A 20,406-nucleotide genomic window follows, 5' to 3' on the forward strand; every position below is an offset into this window, starting at 1 on the left:
TTAAAGAGGAACTAATACCAATACTTTTCAAGCTACTTCAGGAAATAGAAAAAGAGGGAGAACTTCCAAATTCATTCTATGAGGCCAACATCACCCTGATACCTAAACCAGACAAAGACACTTCAAAGAAAGAAAACTACAGACCAATATCTCTAATGAACCTAGATGCAAAAATCCTCAACAATATTCTGGCGAATCGGATACAAAAACATATCAAAAAAATTGTGCACCATGATCAAGTAGGATTCATCCCTGGGATGCAAGGCTGGTTCAATATACGGAAATCAATAAATGTTATTCACCACATCAATAGACTTAAAAATAAGAACCATATGATCATCTCGATAGATGCGGAAAAAGCATTCGACAAAGTACAGCATCTCTTTATGTTCAAAACTCTAGAAAAACTAGGGATAACAGGAACATACCTCAATATTGTAAAAGCAATCTATGCTAAGCCTCAGGCTAGCATCATTCTGAATGGAGAAAAACTGAAGGCATTCCCTCTAAAATCTGGAACAAGACAGGGATGCCCTCTCTCACCACTTCTGTTCAACATAGTTCTCGAAACACTGGCCAGAGCAATTAGACAGACGAAAGAAATTAAAGGCATAAAAATAGGAAAAGAAGAACTTAAATTATCACTATTTGCAGATGACATGATTCTATACCTAGCAGACCCAAAAGGGTCTACAAAGAAACTATTAGAGCTAATAAATAAATTCAGCAAAGTGGCAGGATATAAAATCAACACGCATAAATCAAAGGCATTCCTGTATATCAGCGACAAATCCTCTGAAATGGAAATGAGGACAACTACTCCATTCACAATATCTTCAAAAAAAATAACATACTTGGGAATCAACCTAACAAAAGAGGTGAAAGACTTATACAATGAAAACTACAGAACCCTAAAGAGAGAAATAGAAGAAGATCTTAGAAGATGGAAAAAATATACCCTGTTCATGGATAGGCAGAACTAACATCATCAAAATGGAGATATTACCAAAAGTTCTCTATAGGTTTAATGCAATGCCAATCAAAATCCCAACGGCATTTCTTGTAGAAATAGAGAAAGCAATCATGAAATTCATATGGAAAAATAAATGACCCAGAATAGCAAAAACAACTCTAAGCAGGAAGTGTGAATCAGGCGGTATAGCGATACCAGACTTCAAACTATACTACAGAGCAATAGTAACAAAAACAGCATGGTACTGGTACCAAAACAGGCGGGTGGACCAATGTTACAGAATAGAGGACACAGAAACCAATCCACAAAACTACAACTACCTTATATTTGATAAAGGGGCTAAAAGCATGCAATGGAGGAAGGATAGCATCTTCAACAAATGGTGCTGGGAAAACTGGAAATCCATATGCAACAAAATAAAACTGAATCCCTTTCTCTCGCCATGCACAAAAGTTAATTCAAAATGGATCAAGGAGCTTGATATCAAATCAGAGACACGCCATCTGATAGAAGAAAAAGTTGGCTACGATCTACATACTGTGGGGTCGGGCTCCAAATTCCTCAATAGGACACCCATAGCACAAAAGTTAATAACTAGAATCAACAAATGGGACTTACTCAAACTAAAAAGTTTTTTCTCAGCAAAAGAAACAATAAGAGAGGTAAATAGGGAGCCTACACCCTGGGAACAAATCTTTACTCCTCACACTTCAGATAGAGCCCTAATATCCAGAGTATACAAAGAACTCAAAAAATTAGACAATAAGAGAACAAACAACCCAATCAACAAATGGGCCAAGGACCTGAACAGACACTTCTCAGAGGAGGACATACAATCAATCAACAAGTACATGAAAAAATGCTCACCATCTCTAGCAGTCAGAGAAATGCAAATCAAAACCACCCTAAGATACCATCTCACTCCAGTTAGATTGGCAGCCATTATGAAGTCAAACAACAACAAGTGCTGGCGCGGATGTGGGGAAAAGGGTACACTTGTACATTGCTGGTGGGACTGCAAATTGGTGCAGCCAATTTGGAAAGCAGTATGGAGATTTCTTGGAAAGCTGGGAATGGAACCACCATTTGACCCAGCTATTCCCCTTCTCGATCTATTCCCTAAAGACCTAAAAAGAGCATGCTACAGGGACACTGCTACATCGATGTTCACAGCAGCACAATTCACAATAGCAAGACAGTGGAACCAACCTAGATGCCCTTCAATAGATGAATGGATAAAAAAAATGTGGCATTTATACACAATGGAGTATTACTCTGCATTAAAAAATGACAAAATCATAGAATTTACAGGGAAATGGATGGCATTAGAGCAGATTATGCTAAGTGAAGCTAGCCAATCCCTAAAAAACAAATGCCAAATGTCTTCTTTGATATAAGGAGAGTAACTAAGAACAGAGTAGGGTCGAAGAGCATGAGAAGAAGATTAACATTAAACAGGGATGAGAGGTGGGAGGGAAGGGAGAGAGAAGGGAAATTGCATGGAAATGGAAGGAGACCCTCAGAGTTATACAAAATTACATACAAGAGGAAGTGAGGGGAAAGGGAAAAATAATACAAGGGGGACAAATGAATGTCAGTAGAGGGGGCAGAGAGAGAAGAGGGGAGGGGAGGGGAGGGGAGGGGAGGGGGGATAGTAGAGGATAGGAAAGGCAGCAGAACACAACAGACACTAGTATGGCAATATGTAAATCAATGGATGTGTAACTGATGTGATTCTGCAATCTGTATATGGGGTAAAAATGGGAGCTCATAACCCACTTGAATCAAAGTGTGAAATATGATATATCAAGAACTATGTAATGTTTTGAACAGCTAACAATAAAAAATTTAAAAAAAATGATGAGTAGGCCAGAAGCAGGCAGTAAGCTAATCTGTGCAGAAAAGCTGTTTTGATGGGTTACAAAGCTCCATGCAGGACATAGAACAGCAATAGGACTTCAGTTTCTGAGAAAGGGATTAATAATAAGAGAAGACTGCATCGTAGAAAACTAAAGATAATAGAATAGGCATAGTGACAGGAAACAAGACAGATTTCTAATTTCTAGGATCAAAATCAAAGGTAGACACTCAATATCAAATACCAGATTTTAATATCGTTATCTGGTACAGTAAGGGATTAGTTTTTGGGTAACTTCAAACTGAGCCCTAGAATACCAGCTTAGGAATTTACAGTTTTCTGCAAAAATCAAGATGTGTGTTTAATTGAAATCATTTGGAGTCAATGATATAAGAAGGACATGAGAGAATTACATGATAATTTTCTTATTTGATTATTTTTTAAAATTTATTTAAAGAGGATATGCTTGAGGGAAGCTGATCACATTATTTTAATCAGTAGCTCCCAACCTCAAATACAAGGAGTACTTTTTTAATATGCATAAAAAACTGATGGAAACCTCATATGAGACAGTTATTCACTTATCAATTCATTAACGAACAAACTGAATTCCTGGTGCACGCCTGTAATCCTAGTGGCTCCGGAGGTTGAGGCAGGAGGATGGCAAGTTCAAGGATAGCCTCAGCAACTTAGCAAGACCATGAGCAATTTAGTGAGACCCTGTCTCAGAATAAAAAATAAAATGGGCTAGAGATGTGGTTCAGCGGTTAAGTGCCCCTGGGTTCAATCCCTGGTACCAAAAAAAAAAAAAAAAAAAAACTGAATATAAAATGTTGTTATGAACACATTAATATTATAAATAAATTTTGTAACTTTTAATACTGATGGTACATATTTACAAATAAAATACTGCAAATCTGCAAATATGCTTTAGGCATTTATTATAACTCTTCCCTGAATGTTTGGAACCTTGATTGGAAATAGGAATCTTTCAATTATATAAAAATGTAACTTATACATACAAATAGACAAACATGTTTTCAATTAGGTATACTAATAATTAGTCTTTATCAGTTGTTTACCTACTATTTGCTTAACGTATGGTTTTCCTTCTAAGAGTTACTCACTGTGTGATCTCAGTATTTAAATAACATCCATAGCTGACAACTTCCAAATTTATATCACCATCCCTATTTTTTTGATCTTTCGGACTTTATCCTTAACTTGGTATCTAAGCTTCCATCTCAAACATAACTTGTCCACCTCTAAATGAATTTTACCAGCAGCCTTTCCTATATTACTTGACAGCAATTCTGTGCTAATTATTTATGTGCTGTGTCTTAGCTTTAAGTCAATTCTTACATATTCTGCCCCTTGATGTTTAGGATGAAATACTCCAAATGACATTTTTCAATGTTTTTCCAGTTGACTTTAGAGTCTGTCTAAACCTGCTGGCTCACATCCTTTCCTTAAAGGTCTCAGATCCTCAACATTTGAGAACCAGTTCTACAAAATCCCTATTTCAACCTCTTAGGTTTTGTTAACATCATATTTTCCCTTTTCTTTTTCTATCTGCATCTAATTATACAGTTTTTGCTTCTCTAAAACTGCATTAAATTTTGCAGTTTGCATTATAATACCTGTATAACAATTGTCCAACTTATATTTCATTTGTTATGATAGCTAATATAAACCTTTTTATGATTTTACTAGACATTAATTTATGCAGTCTTCCATATCAACAGTGAGCCCAAGAATAGTTTCTCAAAGATGGGATTTTGGAAGGTGGTTTGCTCATTTTTTGGCCTTAAACATAGTTGAGTTGCTCGTCAGTAGAAAATGGCATGCACAATCATCTATTTCTTGTGATTTGGATGAAACACCTATTGAAGGCAGGTTCATTGGATCACAGGCAAAGGGTTGCTGCACTAGATGGTTAACTCAACACTATAATGACTATGGTGGTCAATGATTATTGATGATTGCAGTGAAGTAAAAAGGAAACTAAATCAAAGCTGAAGTTAAAAGGAAACAAAGTCAAGGTCCTGGTCAAAGAAGAAGAAAACTATGTGCATCCTATAGCACTGACCTGGTATAGTTAAGAAATATATCCCAAATTTAGTTGTGCAAGTTACATAACTAAATGTTTAATGAACCTTATAGACTCACCAAGTTTCCCATGTGAAAATTAGGGGAAAAAATCAAGAAGGAAAGAGATCCTGAAATTTGAAGTAGAAACTTTTGGATTCTCTTTGATAAAGTTGAGAACCTTAAACCTCAAGTCTTCCAGTGACTTTGCCAGCAAGAACATCCTATTTTCCCAAAAGGCTTGAAATCCCTGTCAAAACTTTACTTGAAGCAATAAACATGTAATGAGGCATTTGTTATTGTCAATATCCAGTGCCATCACCTTTCATACTTTCCAGATTTCATTCGGTAATATAACAGAATTCTCTATGGTGAGATCATGTTCAACATGGTAGTCACTAGTAACATGTGGCTATTGAGAACCTGAAATAAGGCCAGTCTGAATTGAGCTGTGCTGAAAGTGTAAAACACACTATTGATTCACAGATTAAGAATGAATAAATGACAGCAACATATTTCATTAATTTAATCCAACTCTATGTTAAAATGATAATATTGGGTTTAATGAAATATTAAAATTAATTTAAAATCTTTCAGAATATGGTTACTAACAAACTTCTTGTCAAATATGTGGCTAACATTATATTTCTGTCTGACAAAGCAGCTCTAGACTATTAAGACTTCAAATTCTTGCTCACCTAAGTAAAATAAAAAATTTGAAAACTATACTTCTTCCTACTATATTAAATTGACATCTATTTCAAAAAATTTAATTCTGAAAAACTACAAAGGATGACATTTCTGTCATACTCTAATTTACAAATACTTTAGAGTTTCCTCAAAATATCATGCCTTTAGTTCACTCAATTTATAGAAACTATTCATCCCTAATAGAAAAACTGTAAAATCAACAAATTAGAAATGCTTTCTGTTAAAATAATTCATATTTTGTGCTACAACTCAAATTAGCATATAATATCTTTCTATATTATATGCATCCTATTTAATATAGAGATAAAATGAATAAAAATAAGTAGATGGATGGATAATTGACAAATACAAATACAAATATAAAGGTTGGTGCTTGTCTGAGTTTACTGAAGATAAACTAAAATATTGCTCCCTTCAGATATTTCCTAGTGAAGCTTTTGCTTTTCATTTTTCTGAAGAATGCTCCTTCAGGAGCTATGACTCTGAATTTTTATGCCCTTATTTTCCAGTGTTTTACTTACTTTCAAACAATGTAATATACTAATATTGCATCTAAGAAAGTAATACATGTTTTTCTTTTGAAATTAGAAAAAGTAATTATAAAAGGAAAAATAATAAATGGATACAGGTGGGCCATCAAAGCTTAATTTCACACATGGAGCTAGTATGAATGTATTTCTTAATGAAAGAAGAAAAGTTAATTCAATGAACAGGTTAAAGAATCAATTGTAATGTTTTAACTTACTGCTATTAAGAGATCCTCAATTTTATTAATCTTTCAAATGTGATAATTAAGGAAAATATTCTCTTACATAAGCTTGTAGAATAACCATGAAGCAACTTTAAAATGCATATTTCTTTAAGGATGTAATGCTGAGATACTATATTTTATTTTTAATGAAATTAATTGCAGTGTTTAAAAAATCAATTGCAATGATTATGACTTAATTTTTAATATTTTTTGCACAAAACCAAATCACCTATAAATTAGTAAAGCAAGAGTCAAGTATAGAATTTTATTATGGCATAAATATATAAGATAAGCTAACATAACTAAAGAGAAGCATGTTTCCTAACATTTGGCAATAATATTAAGTATCATTTGATGTGATCCTACTTGGTATCAGGAATTTCACATTTTCTTATGTGTTATAATCTCTAATAAATAAAAAAGAAAACTGTGGCTTACAAGACCAAGTGAGCATAGCTAAAATATTATAATTAGTAAGAATGACAGTCAAGATTTGAAATCAGGTGCATTTGTTTCATCCTGTTTCAAATTTCAAAATTTTTCCAATAATTACTTTTAGATATTTATGACACCAGGATTGCTTTTAAAGTGATCAAATAAAGTATAAAATGGGTACTAATTATTTAAGAAAATTGGAAATATTGAAGAATTAATATGGTTAATTGAGATTATTTTTAAAAAATTGGAGTTACTGAAGGATTATTACGGTTAATATAAAGGATTAATATGGTTAAACTGAGATTTATGACAACTAATATAACTGTGTGTTTATAGTTTGTGCTAACAATTGCCTTCTGAAAAGTGTCCTATGTGCCATAATGCATTAGTGCATCATGAAATTAATTTGGTGAAATATTATTAATATTTAAAAAATCAATATATTACAATAAATAAGAATATACATACAGAAATAAATTTATGTAGAAAGGGATAATGTTCTACATCTGGAATTGTGTGTGTGTGTGTGTGTGTGTGTGAGAGAGAGAGAGAGAGAGAGAGAGAGAGAGAGAGAGAGAGAGACAGAAACAGAGAGAAAGACAGAGACAGTGACAGAGAAAATGTGTTTGAACTCGGCCACTGCATGGAATTCTTACTGAGGATCATGGTTCAAAATGATTAAAAACCAATTTCTACAGAATTCCTTAAAATAGAGATAAACTGATAAAAAGTTAATATTTCCAATCAGGTATTTGATAAAAATAGCAAATAAATAAAAGCAATTATGTCCTTCTTAGAAAATGAATTGAATGTTTTTGGTGGGAGGTAAAAGAATAGATAGAAGTTTGGCAGATTGGGTAATATTAACAGGTAGAAATGTGATAATCTCCATGAGAATGATGAAAACTTACTAAGGCATGTATCTATAGAACATTACATAATACCACATTTGATGACAATTACAGATAATTAATGTAACATAAAAGATTTCTATGGCCATGCAAGATTAATATAATGTGTTTGTTCCATACTTTATAAAGGATTTACTCCATGCTTAATTTAAACAAAGATAATTATATCTTATAGTGAAGCATATTTTCATACATACATAGATCTTATAAAGTAAACCACTCTGACATTTACTAGCTATATGATCTTAGACAATTTATTTAGGCCTTCTCTTAAACATAGGCAATGAAAGTATCTTCCTTATTAAAGCCTTAAGAGGATTAAATAATTCACCAAATGTACTCAACAACAGTATTGAGGATAATGCCTAGTATGTTGCTGAGTGCTCAGAAAAATAGTTTGTTTTCCAAGTACTTCTTGATTTTTTTTTATTTTCTAAATAACCGAAAGTTTGCACATAGAACATATTCAATAAATATATGTTTCATTGAATTAAACTGATGACACATGTTGGGTGCATAGAATGATTTCCATTTTACAGATGAGGGGTTTGATTTAGTGATCAACTTAGGTTTAATTCCCATTGCTCTTAGGATTCAATTTCAAGAAATTGATGGAGATCACAGATATTTCTGGCACATAGCCATATATTTTCTCTAATAGCAATTAGTTAATGCATTTCAAGTACTTAGTAATTCTATGAACTATTCTACATGCATTATCTTATTTCTCACAATACTGTAAAATAATTATTTACATTTCAAAGATAAAACCAACTTTAGAGGTTAAATAACTTAAAGTTTTTGGTAAATTACAAATATATATTTGATTCACAATCTGACCCAACTTTATGATCTTTACCACTAAATGGATGGAACTGGTGATTATAATGCTAAGTGAAATAAGCCAATTCCAATAAACCAAAGGGCAAATCTTCTCTCTTTCTCTACTATAATGTGGATACTAACGCACAATAAAGGCAAGGGCATAGAAGTTCATTGGATTAGACAAAGGGGAATGAAGGGAAGGTGGGGATGAGAATAGGAAAGACAGTAGAATGAATCTGACATAATTTTCCTATGTTCATATATGAATATATGACCAGTGTACTCCATATCATACAAACACAAGAATGGGAAGTTATACTTCACATATGTATAGTATGTCAAAATATGTTCTACTGTCATGTACAACTAAAAGGAACAAATGAAAAATTTAAAAATTTCTTACCCAGAGAAGATATCACAGAATCTGTTTCTGAGAGAAATTTAGATTCTTCATATTTAAATCATTTCTTTTGGTATAAAATCACATTTTACAAAGAGGAGAAAAATAGAGCTGGAAAAAATAACTAATTTTTCAGCTGCTCTCATTCAGTGTTATAATTTAGTTTGAAGTATGGTGGCACATGCAAATTTGATGTATTACTCATTTTAGAATCAAATAGAAAGATAATTTAACCTTTTGAAATATCCATATATGAATCCTCTATTATTACAGAGAACATCAACTATGTAGCAATAGAGAAATAGTGAAATGAAATTCATCTATGTATAAAAACATGATATAACCCAAAGATGTGTCAAACAGAAAAAAATTCAACAGAGAAACCATTATTCATTGTTCCTTTTTCAGTGAAGAAATCTGGACTCACAGTATTCAAAATGTACTTTGGAACACATTAATTTTGATGTGTTTTCATTTGTATGTTAGTAACTAGGACAAAGGTTTTGTATTATTTTTATATTATTTTTTACCAATTTCAGAAACAAAATTGTTTCATAGAATGGATAAGTAAGAAATATTGCCAAAACCATACTTTAGTTTCAAATTGTCTATACTGCACATCTGCCTTTGTTTTTTGAGTATGGTTTTAATGCACAGATGGTTTTCCCTTACCTTATTTGTGTTCACTGCTGTGATGACCCAGACGCACTGGGCATTGCTGTCATACTGGAATGGAAAGTTGGGAGACGTAAAGGTGCCACTTGGTCCTTGAAGATTAGAGCCACATGTCTTCACTAAAAGAGAAATGGTAATGTGAAAAATAGGCATGCAACACAGCAATAAAATATCTTTCAATAGACTTGAAATTACACAATTATAATTTATAATAATTGAAATGTATATTATGGTGTTCTAATGTCACTTATCAAAATTAGAATGTTTGTTATGTTCTATTTTAACTGAAAACTGGCTATCAATAAAATTGTGAGGTATACTGAAATGTATACTATGGCACTTTAAATATCACTTTTCAGAATTAGATTCTGATATCCTGAGATTTGCAAACATGATATTTTCAATATTAATCAAAATTAGTTATGAATTGTGGTGTGAAGCATGATAAATTGTCTCCTGATGGTAAATTGTTTAGTTTAATGAGAGGAATTTATATTAACCTAATATGCTAATTAAAAATATACAATGAAAAGAAGCAAAGCCTTGGATGGATTAAGCAATCTATAAATTGTTTTATTTCTATTTATTAAGTAGCCAAGGACTCATAAAAGCACAGTTGCTAGTCATCAACATTAAAATGACTCATTCTGTTCCTCTAACTGTGAATCACACACCACTAAGACCATATTATCTAAATTTCTGAAAGTTAAACATGATCTACATTTCATTAAAATTCATTTTAATGAATTCCCACAAAATTAAAAGTTGTAATAATTTCTCAATGTTCTACTTCTTCTTTATTCTTCATAAAACAGATAATCAACACACTGGCTGTTTATTAGTTTCCTTCTTGGCCACCACAAATTTCTTGGTGCCATAATTTTGATATGCATTTATTTGCCCTATCCCATTAGAATCCTAACTATGTAATTATTTTCTAATTAATGAATAATAATCTATCATATTTTAAAATATGTGTAGTTACACATGTTTTCATATGTACTTAAATCTTTACACAGTTGTTATCATCACCACTTTGAAGATGAGTTTATGAAGGTGCCCAAAGTTTGCTTGCCTTGACCAAGGTCACTCTGGTAATAGGTAGAACACCAAGAAATTGAGCCTTGGTCTTCTGACTACAAGTCTTGTCATCTTATCAGGGAAAGTATGTTTGCATAGTATATTAAATTTATTTTTTTCCACTAATTTCTTCCCTTCTGCTTATATTTTAGTATGAATCCAATCCATACATATTTTCTTAAACTTCAAAGTTAAACTTTGTGGTCACTTTTCAGTCACATTTAATCTTGTTTTGTGTGTGTGTGTGTATATATATATATATATATATATATATATATATATATATATATATAACTTTGTTTTATATATATGATCTCTACATACTGAATAACAAAATTATATTATTTTTTCAGAAAAAAATAATAAATGATATTTTTCTTCATTCAACATTGCTTACCATTTTTCCTCATTTACTACCAAACTTATCACAAATCTTTTTTTCCATGCTCACTAATCCATTTCCTTCCTCTGCTTTCACTCTTCAAATTACTTCAGTCCAATTCCTACTCTAATCTTAATATTGAAACTGTATTCTCAATGCTAGCAATGACATGCTACCTGCTAAATCTAATAATCTCTTCATTTTTCTCTATATTTGATATCTCAGCAATAACAGAATATATTGAAAAGCTTTGAAATCCTCTTGTTTTCCTTACATAATATGGAACACTCTTATTTGCCTTTATGTTTTAAATAGTTCTGTTTCACCATATCCTTTGTTCTGGTCCTATTTTTTTTTCCATCTGACCCATAGCAGTGTAATTCTAAATTGATTCCATAGCCTTTTCTATTTTTTCTATATTCTCTGAAAAGACTAATTCACTTCTATGACTTGAATATTCAGTTCTATGTTGATAACTCTCCAATCTATATTACCATCTTTGGCATTTCTCTTAATTTAAAGGTTTATTATCTGTATACTATACATTCTACCCATCATTTTAATGTAAATTTTAATTAAGTATTTCTTAATTTGCCCCTCCACCTCCCTGACAGTAACAGTAAGACCTATGTATTGCTTTTCTGAAACAACTGTTCTCTTCTTCATCTCTTCCCAATACCCAATGCTTCTGGGTCCCTTTTTCTGGTCTGGTCATAGCTATTTAACTCTTTCTAGACTCTATCTTTCTCTGTTAAATATCTTACTGTATTTATCTTTTGAAAATACATATTTGATTGCTTTTCTTAATTGCATGTAAGCTTGGTATCTATTTTCTACAGGATTAATTAGAAACTGTCTTATATATAATATAAAATTATTTCTGTGAGAACCTAAATTCCTTTTCAAATACAATGTCCTGCCATTTTATATACTCATATACTTACTTGTGCCAGAATAGACTTGTACTCTCTTTAATATATCATACTCTGTATATTTTTTTTCATTCTGTTTCCCAATCTAAAATATTCCTTATTAAATTTCCTGAAAAGATTCTATTCATTTAAATAAAATCAAGTTTTTTGTGAGGTCACTTTTTTCTTTCAAAAGGGTTCCCAGCTGTGAGGCTTTAAGCAACTTAGTGAGATCCTTTCACAAAATAAAAATAAAATAAAACAAAATTAAAAGGGCTGGGTGTGTTGCTCAGTAGTTAATCACCCATGGGTTCAAACTCTGGTACCTATATAAATAGATAGATAGATGGATAGTAGAGAGATAGATAGGTAGATAGATAGACAGACAGGGTCTCAGTCAGCTTGGTGGTACAAACCTGTGTTCCCCACGACTTGAGAGAGATTGAGACATGAGGATCACAAGTTTGAGGCCAGCATCAGCAACTTAACAAGCCCCTAAGTAAGTTAGCAAGACCCTACCTCAAAAAAATAAAATAAAATAAAAAGAGCTAGGAATGTAACTCAGTGGTTAGGTGTCCTGTATTCAATGCCTAATTCTTCCACTCAGGATTCTGTAATGGACTAGTGCTCACAACCCATACCCTATTATTCAAAGAGTACATGTATTAAAATGTTTGTGTTAGACCTGATACAGAATGAAGTTATAAAGACTAAGAACTTTATAGCAATGAGAATTTTATAGCAATAAACACATGATTGGTTTAATGTTAGTAGATATAACTTTCTTTTATTTCTTTTTTCTATTTTTGGGGGGCGGGGGAGGGTAGGTACTGGGAATTGAACCCAGAAGTGCTTTACCTTTGAGCTATATATCCCCAGTCCATATTATTATTGTTTTTAAATTTTGAGACAGGGGCTCATTAAGTTGCTCAGGATTTTGCTAAGTTGCTAATACTTGCCTTAAATTTGTAATCCTGCCTCAGTCTCCCAAGGATATAACTTTCTAATAGGACATACTTTGAGTGGTATTTCATGCTTGGTAATCCTCTGGAATAATTTATCTTCGAAAATGTGTACACAATTACAGTCTTCTTTTGAGGACAAGGCTTTGCTTATCATTTCTGTTAACTCCTAGTACTTGATTTTCATGGAGAAACGTTTGTTAATGGAACAAACATACAAGCTCTTTGGCACAAATTTTAAGTGAACTATAAAATAAATGGTCTCTTTGTGATGATGAAGAATTCTTGCAACTATGAAAATGTCCGGTGGAACATTATTTTCTTTTTATATAAAAATAGAGATGACACACTTATAAAATGGCAGGTAAAAATCAACTTTAAATATTTTGGGTTTTTTGTCTGCTTCCATGCAAACCTGATAATGACCACTTAGCAAGGTTGGATATAATTCACAGACAATGTCCATTTGTGAGTGTATATGGTTTTACATGTTTGTGTGTGTGCATGTGTGTGAGTGTTTGCATATTTTAAGAAACAAATCTAAGCACATACACATTCTTATGAAAGCTTTTGATACACCTATACATCAGGAAGACTGTTCTAGTCAATACACTTAGATTTTCATAAATTTTAATAGTCCCAAAAAGTTGGTGGAAATATTCCAAAGTTTTTAGTCTTTTACTCTGAGAACAGTAGATGATGACTGGGGCATTTCCTTTATCTCTGGGTGGAAATGAGAAGACATGTAAAACATATCTGCTGTCTGAGCAGAACTGCAGCATTATCTCATAGAAATCAGCATAATATACAACATAACTAAGTAGAAATGGTACTTTGTTGTAAGCCACTGAGATTTTTCTGATTGATAATTTTCACATGATGTTGAAAATTTGTATGTTTTACCTATAATGTCTTCATAATACCTTTTTTGATAAAGCTTTAATAAAGATATTAATACTATATCTATATACTTGTGCTATTATTTGTGCTTTACACTTGAGTTATCATTGCAGTATGAATTTGAAGAAGATGAAATCCTTAGTCACAATATGTGAGCATCAAAAAATTTGATAAATATGCCTAAACTACTCTAAAAAGTTTGTTCAATATACTCTCAAAAACAATCTAAGAGAAGTAAACTCTCTTACCATAATAGAAGTATCAACAACCATTTGTGCTTTTGTCATTCTGATCAGTATGTCCACATGTTTTAATTTCCACTTCTTTATTTATTATATTGTTATGGGCCAGGCTATCTGGGCAATGACTAAACAAGTCTCCATTTTACCCTAAGACTCCACTTCACGTAAGAAATGCTTCTCCCATGGGAAAGCCCCACCTTTGTATCCATCAACAGTTGCTTAGCATAGCGTGTTTGGCAACACAAAATGGCAATTCTTATATAACATAAAACTATCCCATTTTTCTTGGATGATGTATTCTGTCAGAGATTGATTGTCTAGATATTAGTAACCATTCTTTAACTTGTAGGCAACTAGGGACATTGGGAACCACCTTCTACTTAGGATTTTAGATCTCATGACATTTATTTATGGTTTCAAATCAGAGCAACAGCCACTTATGATTATTATGGTTTTGGACTATAGAGGTGTACTCAAACCCCAGGAGGACTGTAGTGGCCCACTGGCTGGTGAATAAAGATTCTGTCTCCTGCTTTAAGATCAACTCAGGGAATTATTGCAATCTTGCCATAACAATATGGCCTAACACAAATTTTCATTGCTGCTTCTATTTCTTTGTTAAAATTTTCTAGTTGAGTACTTTTTTCTGTTTTCAATTGTTCTTTATTGATCTATAGGAGGCTCCTGTATACTATCTATTTTAAACATTTTTTATGTTCTAAGAATATTTTCCCACAGTTTATTATTGTTTTTTAATTTTTTTACTTTGCTTTAAATTATTTTTTTTGCATACATTGTTTTAATATATGTTAACAAAGCAGATTTAACATTTAGGAACTGTGTTTTATGTCTTGCTTTGGAAAGCATTCTTCAAAAGTATGGTCAAAATACTCTCTTTATTAAAATTATCATACCACCAAAGTGGTATTTTGCAATATTTAAACTTTTCATTTATTTGAAAGCTATTTCTATATGACAAGTTAGGGGAGTATTTACAGTAAATGCTATTCTCCACTAATTGAGAATGTCATTTATATTATATTATCATATGTATTCACATTCACAAATATATTTCCACATAAGAAAACTATACATAGATATACATGGATATGGGCCTTTATTTTTTTTTGTATTGTTTGATCCATGATTATTCCTCTGCCACTGTTATACTGTTTTTAATCACTTTTAATATAGATATTGTACAAGTTTCTCCTTTGTTGTTCAATTTCAAAATTTTCTTGATTATTCCTGGATATTTTTTATTCCATGAAAGTTTTCTGATGTGTTGGGTTGTTCAGGTAAAAAGAAAAGTTTGGTAATTTTATTGAATTATATTCAATTCAAGCATTATTTTGATACAAATTTTCTTTCCTGGTATAGCCTATAATAACATAAAGGAGAAAAGTAAACATGATTAAAGTAGACAACTACAGTGAACCAGTACCTTTGATATAGTTAGAAAAAAATTCCTTAATGAAATGCTAAGAAAAATAAAAATAGGAAAAAAAGGTGAAAATTTCTAAATATAAGAATGAATTATGAAACCATAACAAATATTGGTTTAATAAATAAAATATAAAAATTTTTGCCATTTAAGTTTAAAACAAAATATGGTTATCCAAAATTAGTGATACCATTTGACATGTCTTAGTTTTTAGCAAGGCAATAAATTAGGAAAAAATGAAAGGTTTGGTTAGAAAATATGAAAAAGCAACAAAACCATCATTGTTGGTATGCAATATAATTTTTGCCTACTTAACTAAATGTACTTTATTGATCTACAATATATACCTCATATTTGAGTCCTAACTAGGTTGGCTTTGAAGAATATATATGTGTGTGTGTGTGTGTGTGTGTGTAGATAATTATAGTTTTATTTTATGACAGCAATAATCAGAAATTCAAATGGAATGATCCAATTTATTCAAATGACTAAATTAATATATGATTTTGAAAAATATATTTTGTAAGAAAATTCCAAGACCTCTATGAAGAGAACTATTTTAACAAGAAAAGGAACATAGAGGCGCTAAATAAAACCTGTAAAATGGAAAAGCAGACCATGTTCTGGTTGAAAACATAATAACATTTTGGTTTGAGCTGTTTATAATAAATTAATAAATTAATTGTTATGGTGTCTATTAATTTTTATGATATCTAGGATTATCAATTCTTAGCACTTTAGACAATTAGCTATTTTATAATATTCTGCTTGTTCTATTTATATAGCATCTATGTTTTCTAAAAAGAAGAATAGCTAACCATTTGTGGAATAAAATGAACACATATATACAGAAACATGTCCAAATATTTTTGAAGTGTTATTTCTTTGAAGGAAAATGATATAAGAACAAAAGATAAAACACTTTACCCCTAGTTCTTTGTCAATATATTCCTTCCCACCCCCCCTCAAATTAAACACGTACAGCTAATACTTCTTTGGAAAATGCTCTAAGAATAAGATTAAGTATGATAAACACTGCTGCAACTGTAACCTTCAGGCATTTAGATTTGTGCTAGATAGAATGATTCAACTATACAAGGAAGTCAAACTGACATTTTATTTTTTGATTGGGTAAGAAGGATATGGTTCACAGTTTAAAGATTATTTTGAACCAAATATACCAACTGAGTTCTGTCTGTAGTTGGCTCTGATCCCATCATGTCCTGAATACTAATTTTACTCTCTTCTACTAGTCCATAAAGTTCACAAAGTTTTCATAATATTAGAGCATTTGTGTGACCATGCCCCAACAGATTCTCAGGATTTGCATATTCCCTAAAACTCATTCCACTTACTTACTTGCAATTCCTGAGAATGTTTCCAATTTAAGGCCTTTGCACTTGCTATTTTTCTTACCTTACATAAATTTCTGCTGAATAGCACTTCACAGATGGCCTATTATGATTAATATCTCTAATTTCTTAAATATCACCTTAACACACACACACACACACACACACACACACACACTTGCTTATTGTCCTCATTCTTCATTAGAATGTCAAGTCCATGACAGCCAAGACTTGCTTTGGTTCAGTCATGGTATTTCCAGTGCCTGCAATAGTGCTGGCCACATAGAAAACACTCAATGAATGAATATGTTGACAAATATCAAAATAATCTTTAAACAGATATTTAATTTTGCATCTGGGTTTCATTTTTATAATATGCATTTTTTTCCTTTGGATTTTGTGATGATTCAAGCTTCTACTCTCTGTTGAATGATTTCATCCATCAAGAATTCACTCATGTCATGTAAATGACTACAGTCTATGCCTCTATGGCTATTTCTGGGTTGGTAGAATATTTCTGTCAAGAAATGTCTCTTTTTTAGGACGTGTATAATGTCTTATATTTTTAAAGGTATCATTAGTTTGAAGTACAAATACATTTGTACTTCTTGATCTTCAACTATTCCTGCATCTTCAATTTTGTGTTTGCACTTGAGCAAATACAAATCATCTGGACCTTACTTTATTTTCAAACTTAGATAATTGTAATGTATCATACATAGTCTCTGATAGGTCTAAAATTTTTCTATGATTAAATCATGCAGTTATCTATGTGCTCTGTGTGGCTTCTCCCAAGAGGTACAAGGAGATTAGCAGAGTCTGAAAGTATATTCTCAGAGAAATGTTATGATTAATACTGAAACTGTTTACTGACATGTGTGGTATGGAAAATGATGGATCCACTAAAAAAAAAAACAATGTGAATTTAAATGTGTTTGTTATATTTACCTTTTATTGTTGTTGTTCACCTATGAGTTAGAAAACACTGTAGTCCACTAGAAGTAGACTAGCACATTGGCCTCCAGTAGAAGTAACTCCATTTCTATCTACTGTTATCTAGAGTTACTTCTTTGCCCATTAGCCAAGCAGGAGGATAAATATCCAGAGAGTAGCTTTACATTCTCTGATAGTAACATGGAATTAGCAATGAAATAAATTATATTTCTTCTGCTGCAGGGCATGTAGCAGAAAATACAGGTATTATTCATTTTAATTTAATAGTTGCTATTGCTTCTGGAAACTCTAACTTGTACTTTGGAAAATGCTACATAAAAATAAGCTGTACAGGGGCTGGAGATGTGGCTCAAGGGATAGCGCTCTCGCCTGGCATGCGTGCAGCGCTATGTTCGATCTTCAGCACCATATACAAAAATAAAGATGTTGTGTCCGCCAAGAAATAAAAAATAAACATTAAAATTCTCTCTCTCTCTCTCTCTCTAAAAAAAAGCTGTACATATTAAGCGTTTACAGCTTAATATGCATATGAAACATACTAAGGCTATGGGAAATGTACCAACAACTACCCACCACAACAATAAAAACTTATTGAAGGGTTTCTGATGGAACCCTACCTGTAAGGCAGGACAATAGATATCCTTAGGAAAAAAAAAAACTATTAAATGGTTGAAAATAGATTGATTTTGGTACCTAAGGATGGACAACTTTTAGCAGTCAATGGTATTTAGACATTTAAAGACATTGTGTGGTTACATTCCAGTTAGGAAGGGAGCTATCCCTGGTCTCACAAAGTCAGGCTAAGACAAGTACTCATAAGTTTCAAATTTCTATTGAATCTTTCTTGCCCATCCACCACCAGTGATGTCTGAACTCTACACTTTGCTTGCATCACACTTTTCAAGAAAACTGACAGCTCAAGTTTCTATCGTGATATCTCCCTCACAATACCCCACTCCAGAAGCAATCTTGAGAAAGAAGAACAAAAGTGAAACCATCATATTCCTTGATTTTAAACTAGGTTAAAAAATAGTAATGAAAACAGTGTGTATAGGCATAAAAACAGACACAGAGACCAATGGTACACAATGGCCAGACCAAAAATAAATCTACATGTATATGCTGAACTAAGTGGGGTTAAGAGGAGCCAATGGAGAAAAAATAGCTTCTTCTATAGATGATGTTGAGAAAATGGGACATCTACATGCAGAATAATGAAATTGGACTTTTTCTTCTGCCATATATAAAAATTAAACTGAAACAAATTTAAATAAATACATAAGGGTAAAACCACAACAACAACAACAAAAAACTCCTAGAAAAAAAACACATAGGGAAAAAAACTTCTTGACAGTTATCTTGGTAATAATTTTTAGATATGACATCAAAAACATAGGAAATAAAACTAAAATTAAATGAGTGGCTTTATCATGATAGTAATGGAGAGTGAGACATTTGGTGAAGTAATTTAATCATTTATTTTATTTCCAGAAGGCAAAACATTGTCTCCTGGGACTGAGTACACCCAAGAAAATAAAATGGAGAGAATGCTAATAGAGTGTTCAGCTATTTTATTTTAATATTAAAAAGGTGAATATATTTTATATTCTAAGCTAGTTATTTATGCCTATTATTTGTTATAGAGGAGAGCTATTTAATGTATATTTTAAAGAGGATTAGACATTATAGCTATATAAACTTCAATAATAACTTAGGACTTAAAACTCTCCATGTTTATGTTATAAAGTTATATTAAGCATTTATAACTGGTGCCCCAGTGCAAAACAAAATATATATTTTTAGTATTTATTGATCAAATATAATTTTCTATCTGGAAACAAACCAGCACACAGAAAATAAAAATAAATGAAAACTGAGATATGAGCTAGATTTCAAAGTTAAATAAATTTGTTTAGTGAAATATTAAATTAATTTTTTCTTTGTAAAATGGATATTCATATTTAATAATAACTGATGACTTTCACTCATTGAGTATTAGGCAATACATTTGTATTTGTTAAAGCTGAATACCATACAATTTTATCTTACAAAATTATGAGTTCTACAAACACTAAATGAGGGCATATTCTGTTTGAAATACTAAGTTTGGCATTGTAGATGAAAAGGCAAAGATGAGAGTCAAGGTTACTTCCCTCACCAAGGTTACATTCTAGAAATAAGGAGAAATACTAAAACTTTTAGATAAAGTTCCACTGAATTTACAATAGTTTATAGAAATAACTAACAGTTTAGAAAAGGTCATATAATTAAGAAACATATCAGGAAAGGCTTTTTTTTTTTTAGGAAGGGACCTAGAAAAGGATTAATTTAATTTATATATTTTATTTTCTTCCTCTAATAATTTTCAGAGTCTTTCTCCTGTGGCTTTTGTAGAACCTGTCAAAAAGTAACTCATTCTAACCAAATAAAGGCAAACTTGTACACAATAACAAGCTGTCCATTTCTGTGATATCGTTTCAAGGAACATTATTTTTTTAAAACTAATATGTGATCATTATCATTAGATGGTAATAATGCAACGTTTTCAG

General features: G+C 31.6%; 1 protein-coding gene across 7 annotated transcripts in view; it reads right to left on the reverse strand.

Moving 5' to 3' along the window:
* Positions 1-20,406, reverse strand: part of Csmd3 (CUB and Sushi multiple domains 3) — a 1,151,628-nt gene that overhangs the window by 596,701 nt on the left and 534,521 nt on the right. For all 7 annotated transcript variants that reach the window (XM_046464911.2, XM_058585685.1, XM_058585684.1 and 4 more), the window contains one exon: positions 9,628-9,749. In XM_046464911.2, the coding sequence (XP_046320867.1) occupies positions 9,628-9,749 (122 nt within the window). The remainder of the gene's footprint in view (positions 1-9,627; positions 9,750-20,406) is intronic.

This window comes from Marmota monax, unplaced genomic scaffold (genome assembly GCF_021218885.2).
Source record: "Marmota monax isolate L192 unplaced genomic scaffold, Marmota_monax_Labrador192_F-V1.1 WCK01_AAM20220418_F8-fsc00003, whole genome shotgun sequence".
In the NCBI taxonomy this organism is placed as follows: Eukaryota; Metazoa; Chordata; class Mammalia; order Rodentia; family Sciuridae; genus Marmota; species Marmota monax.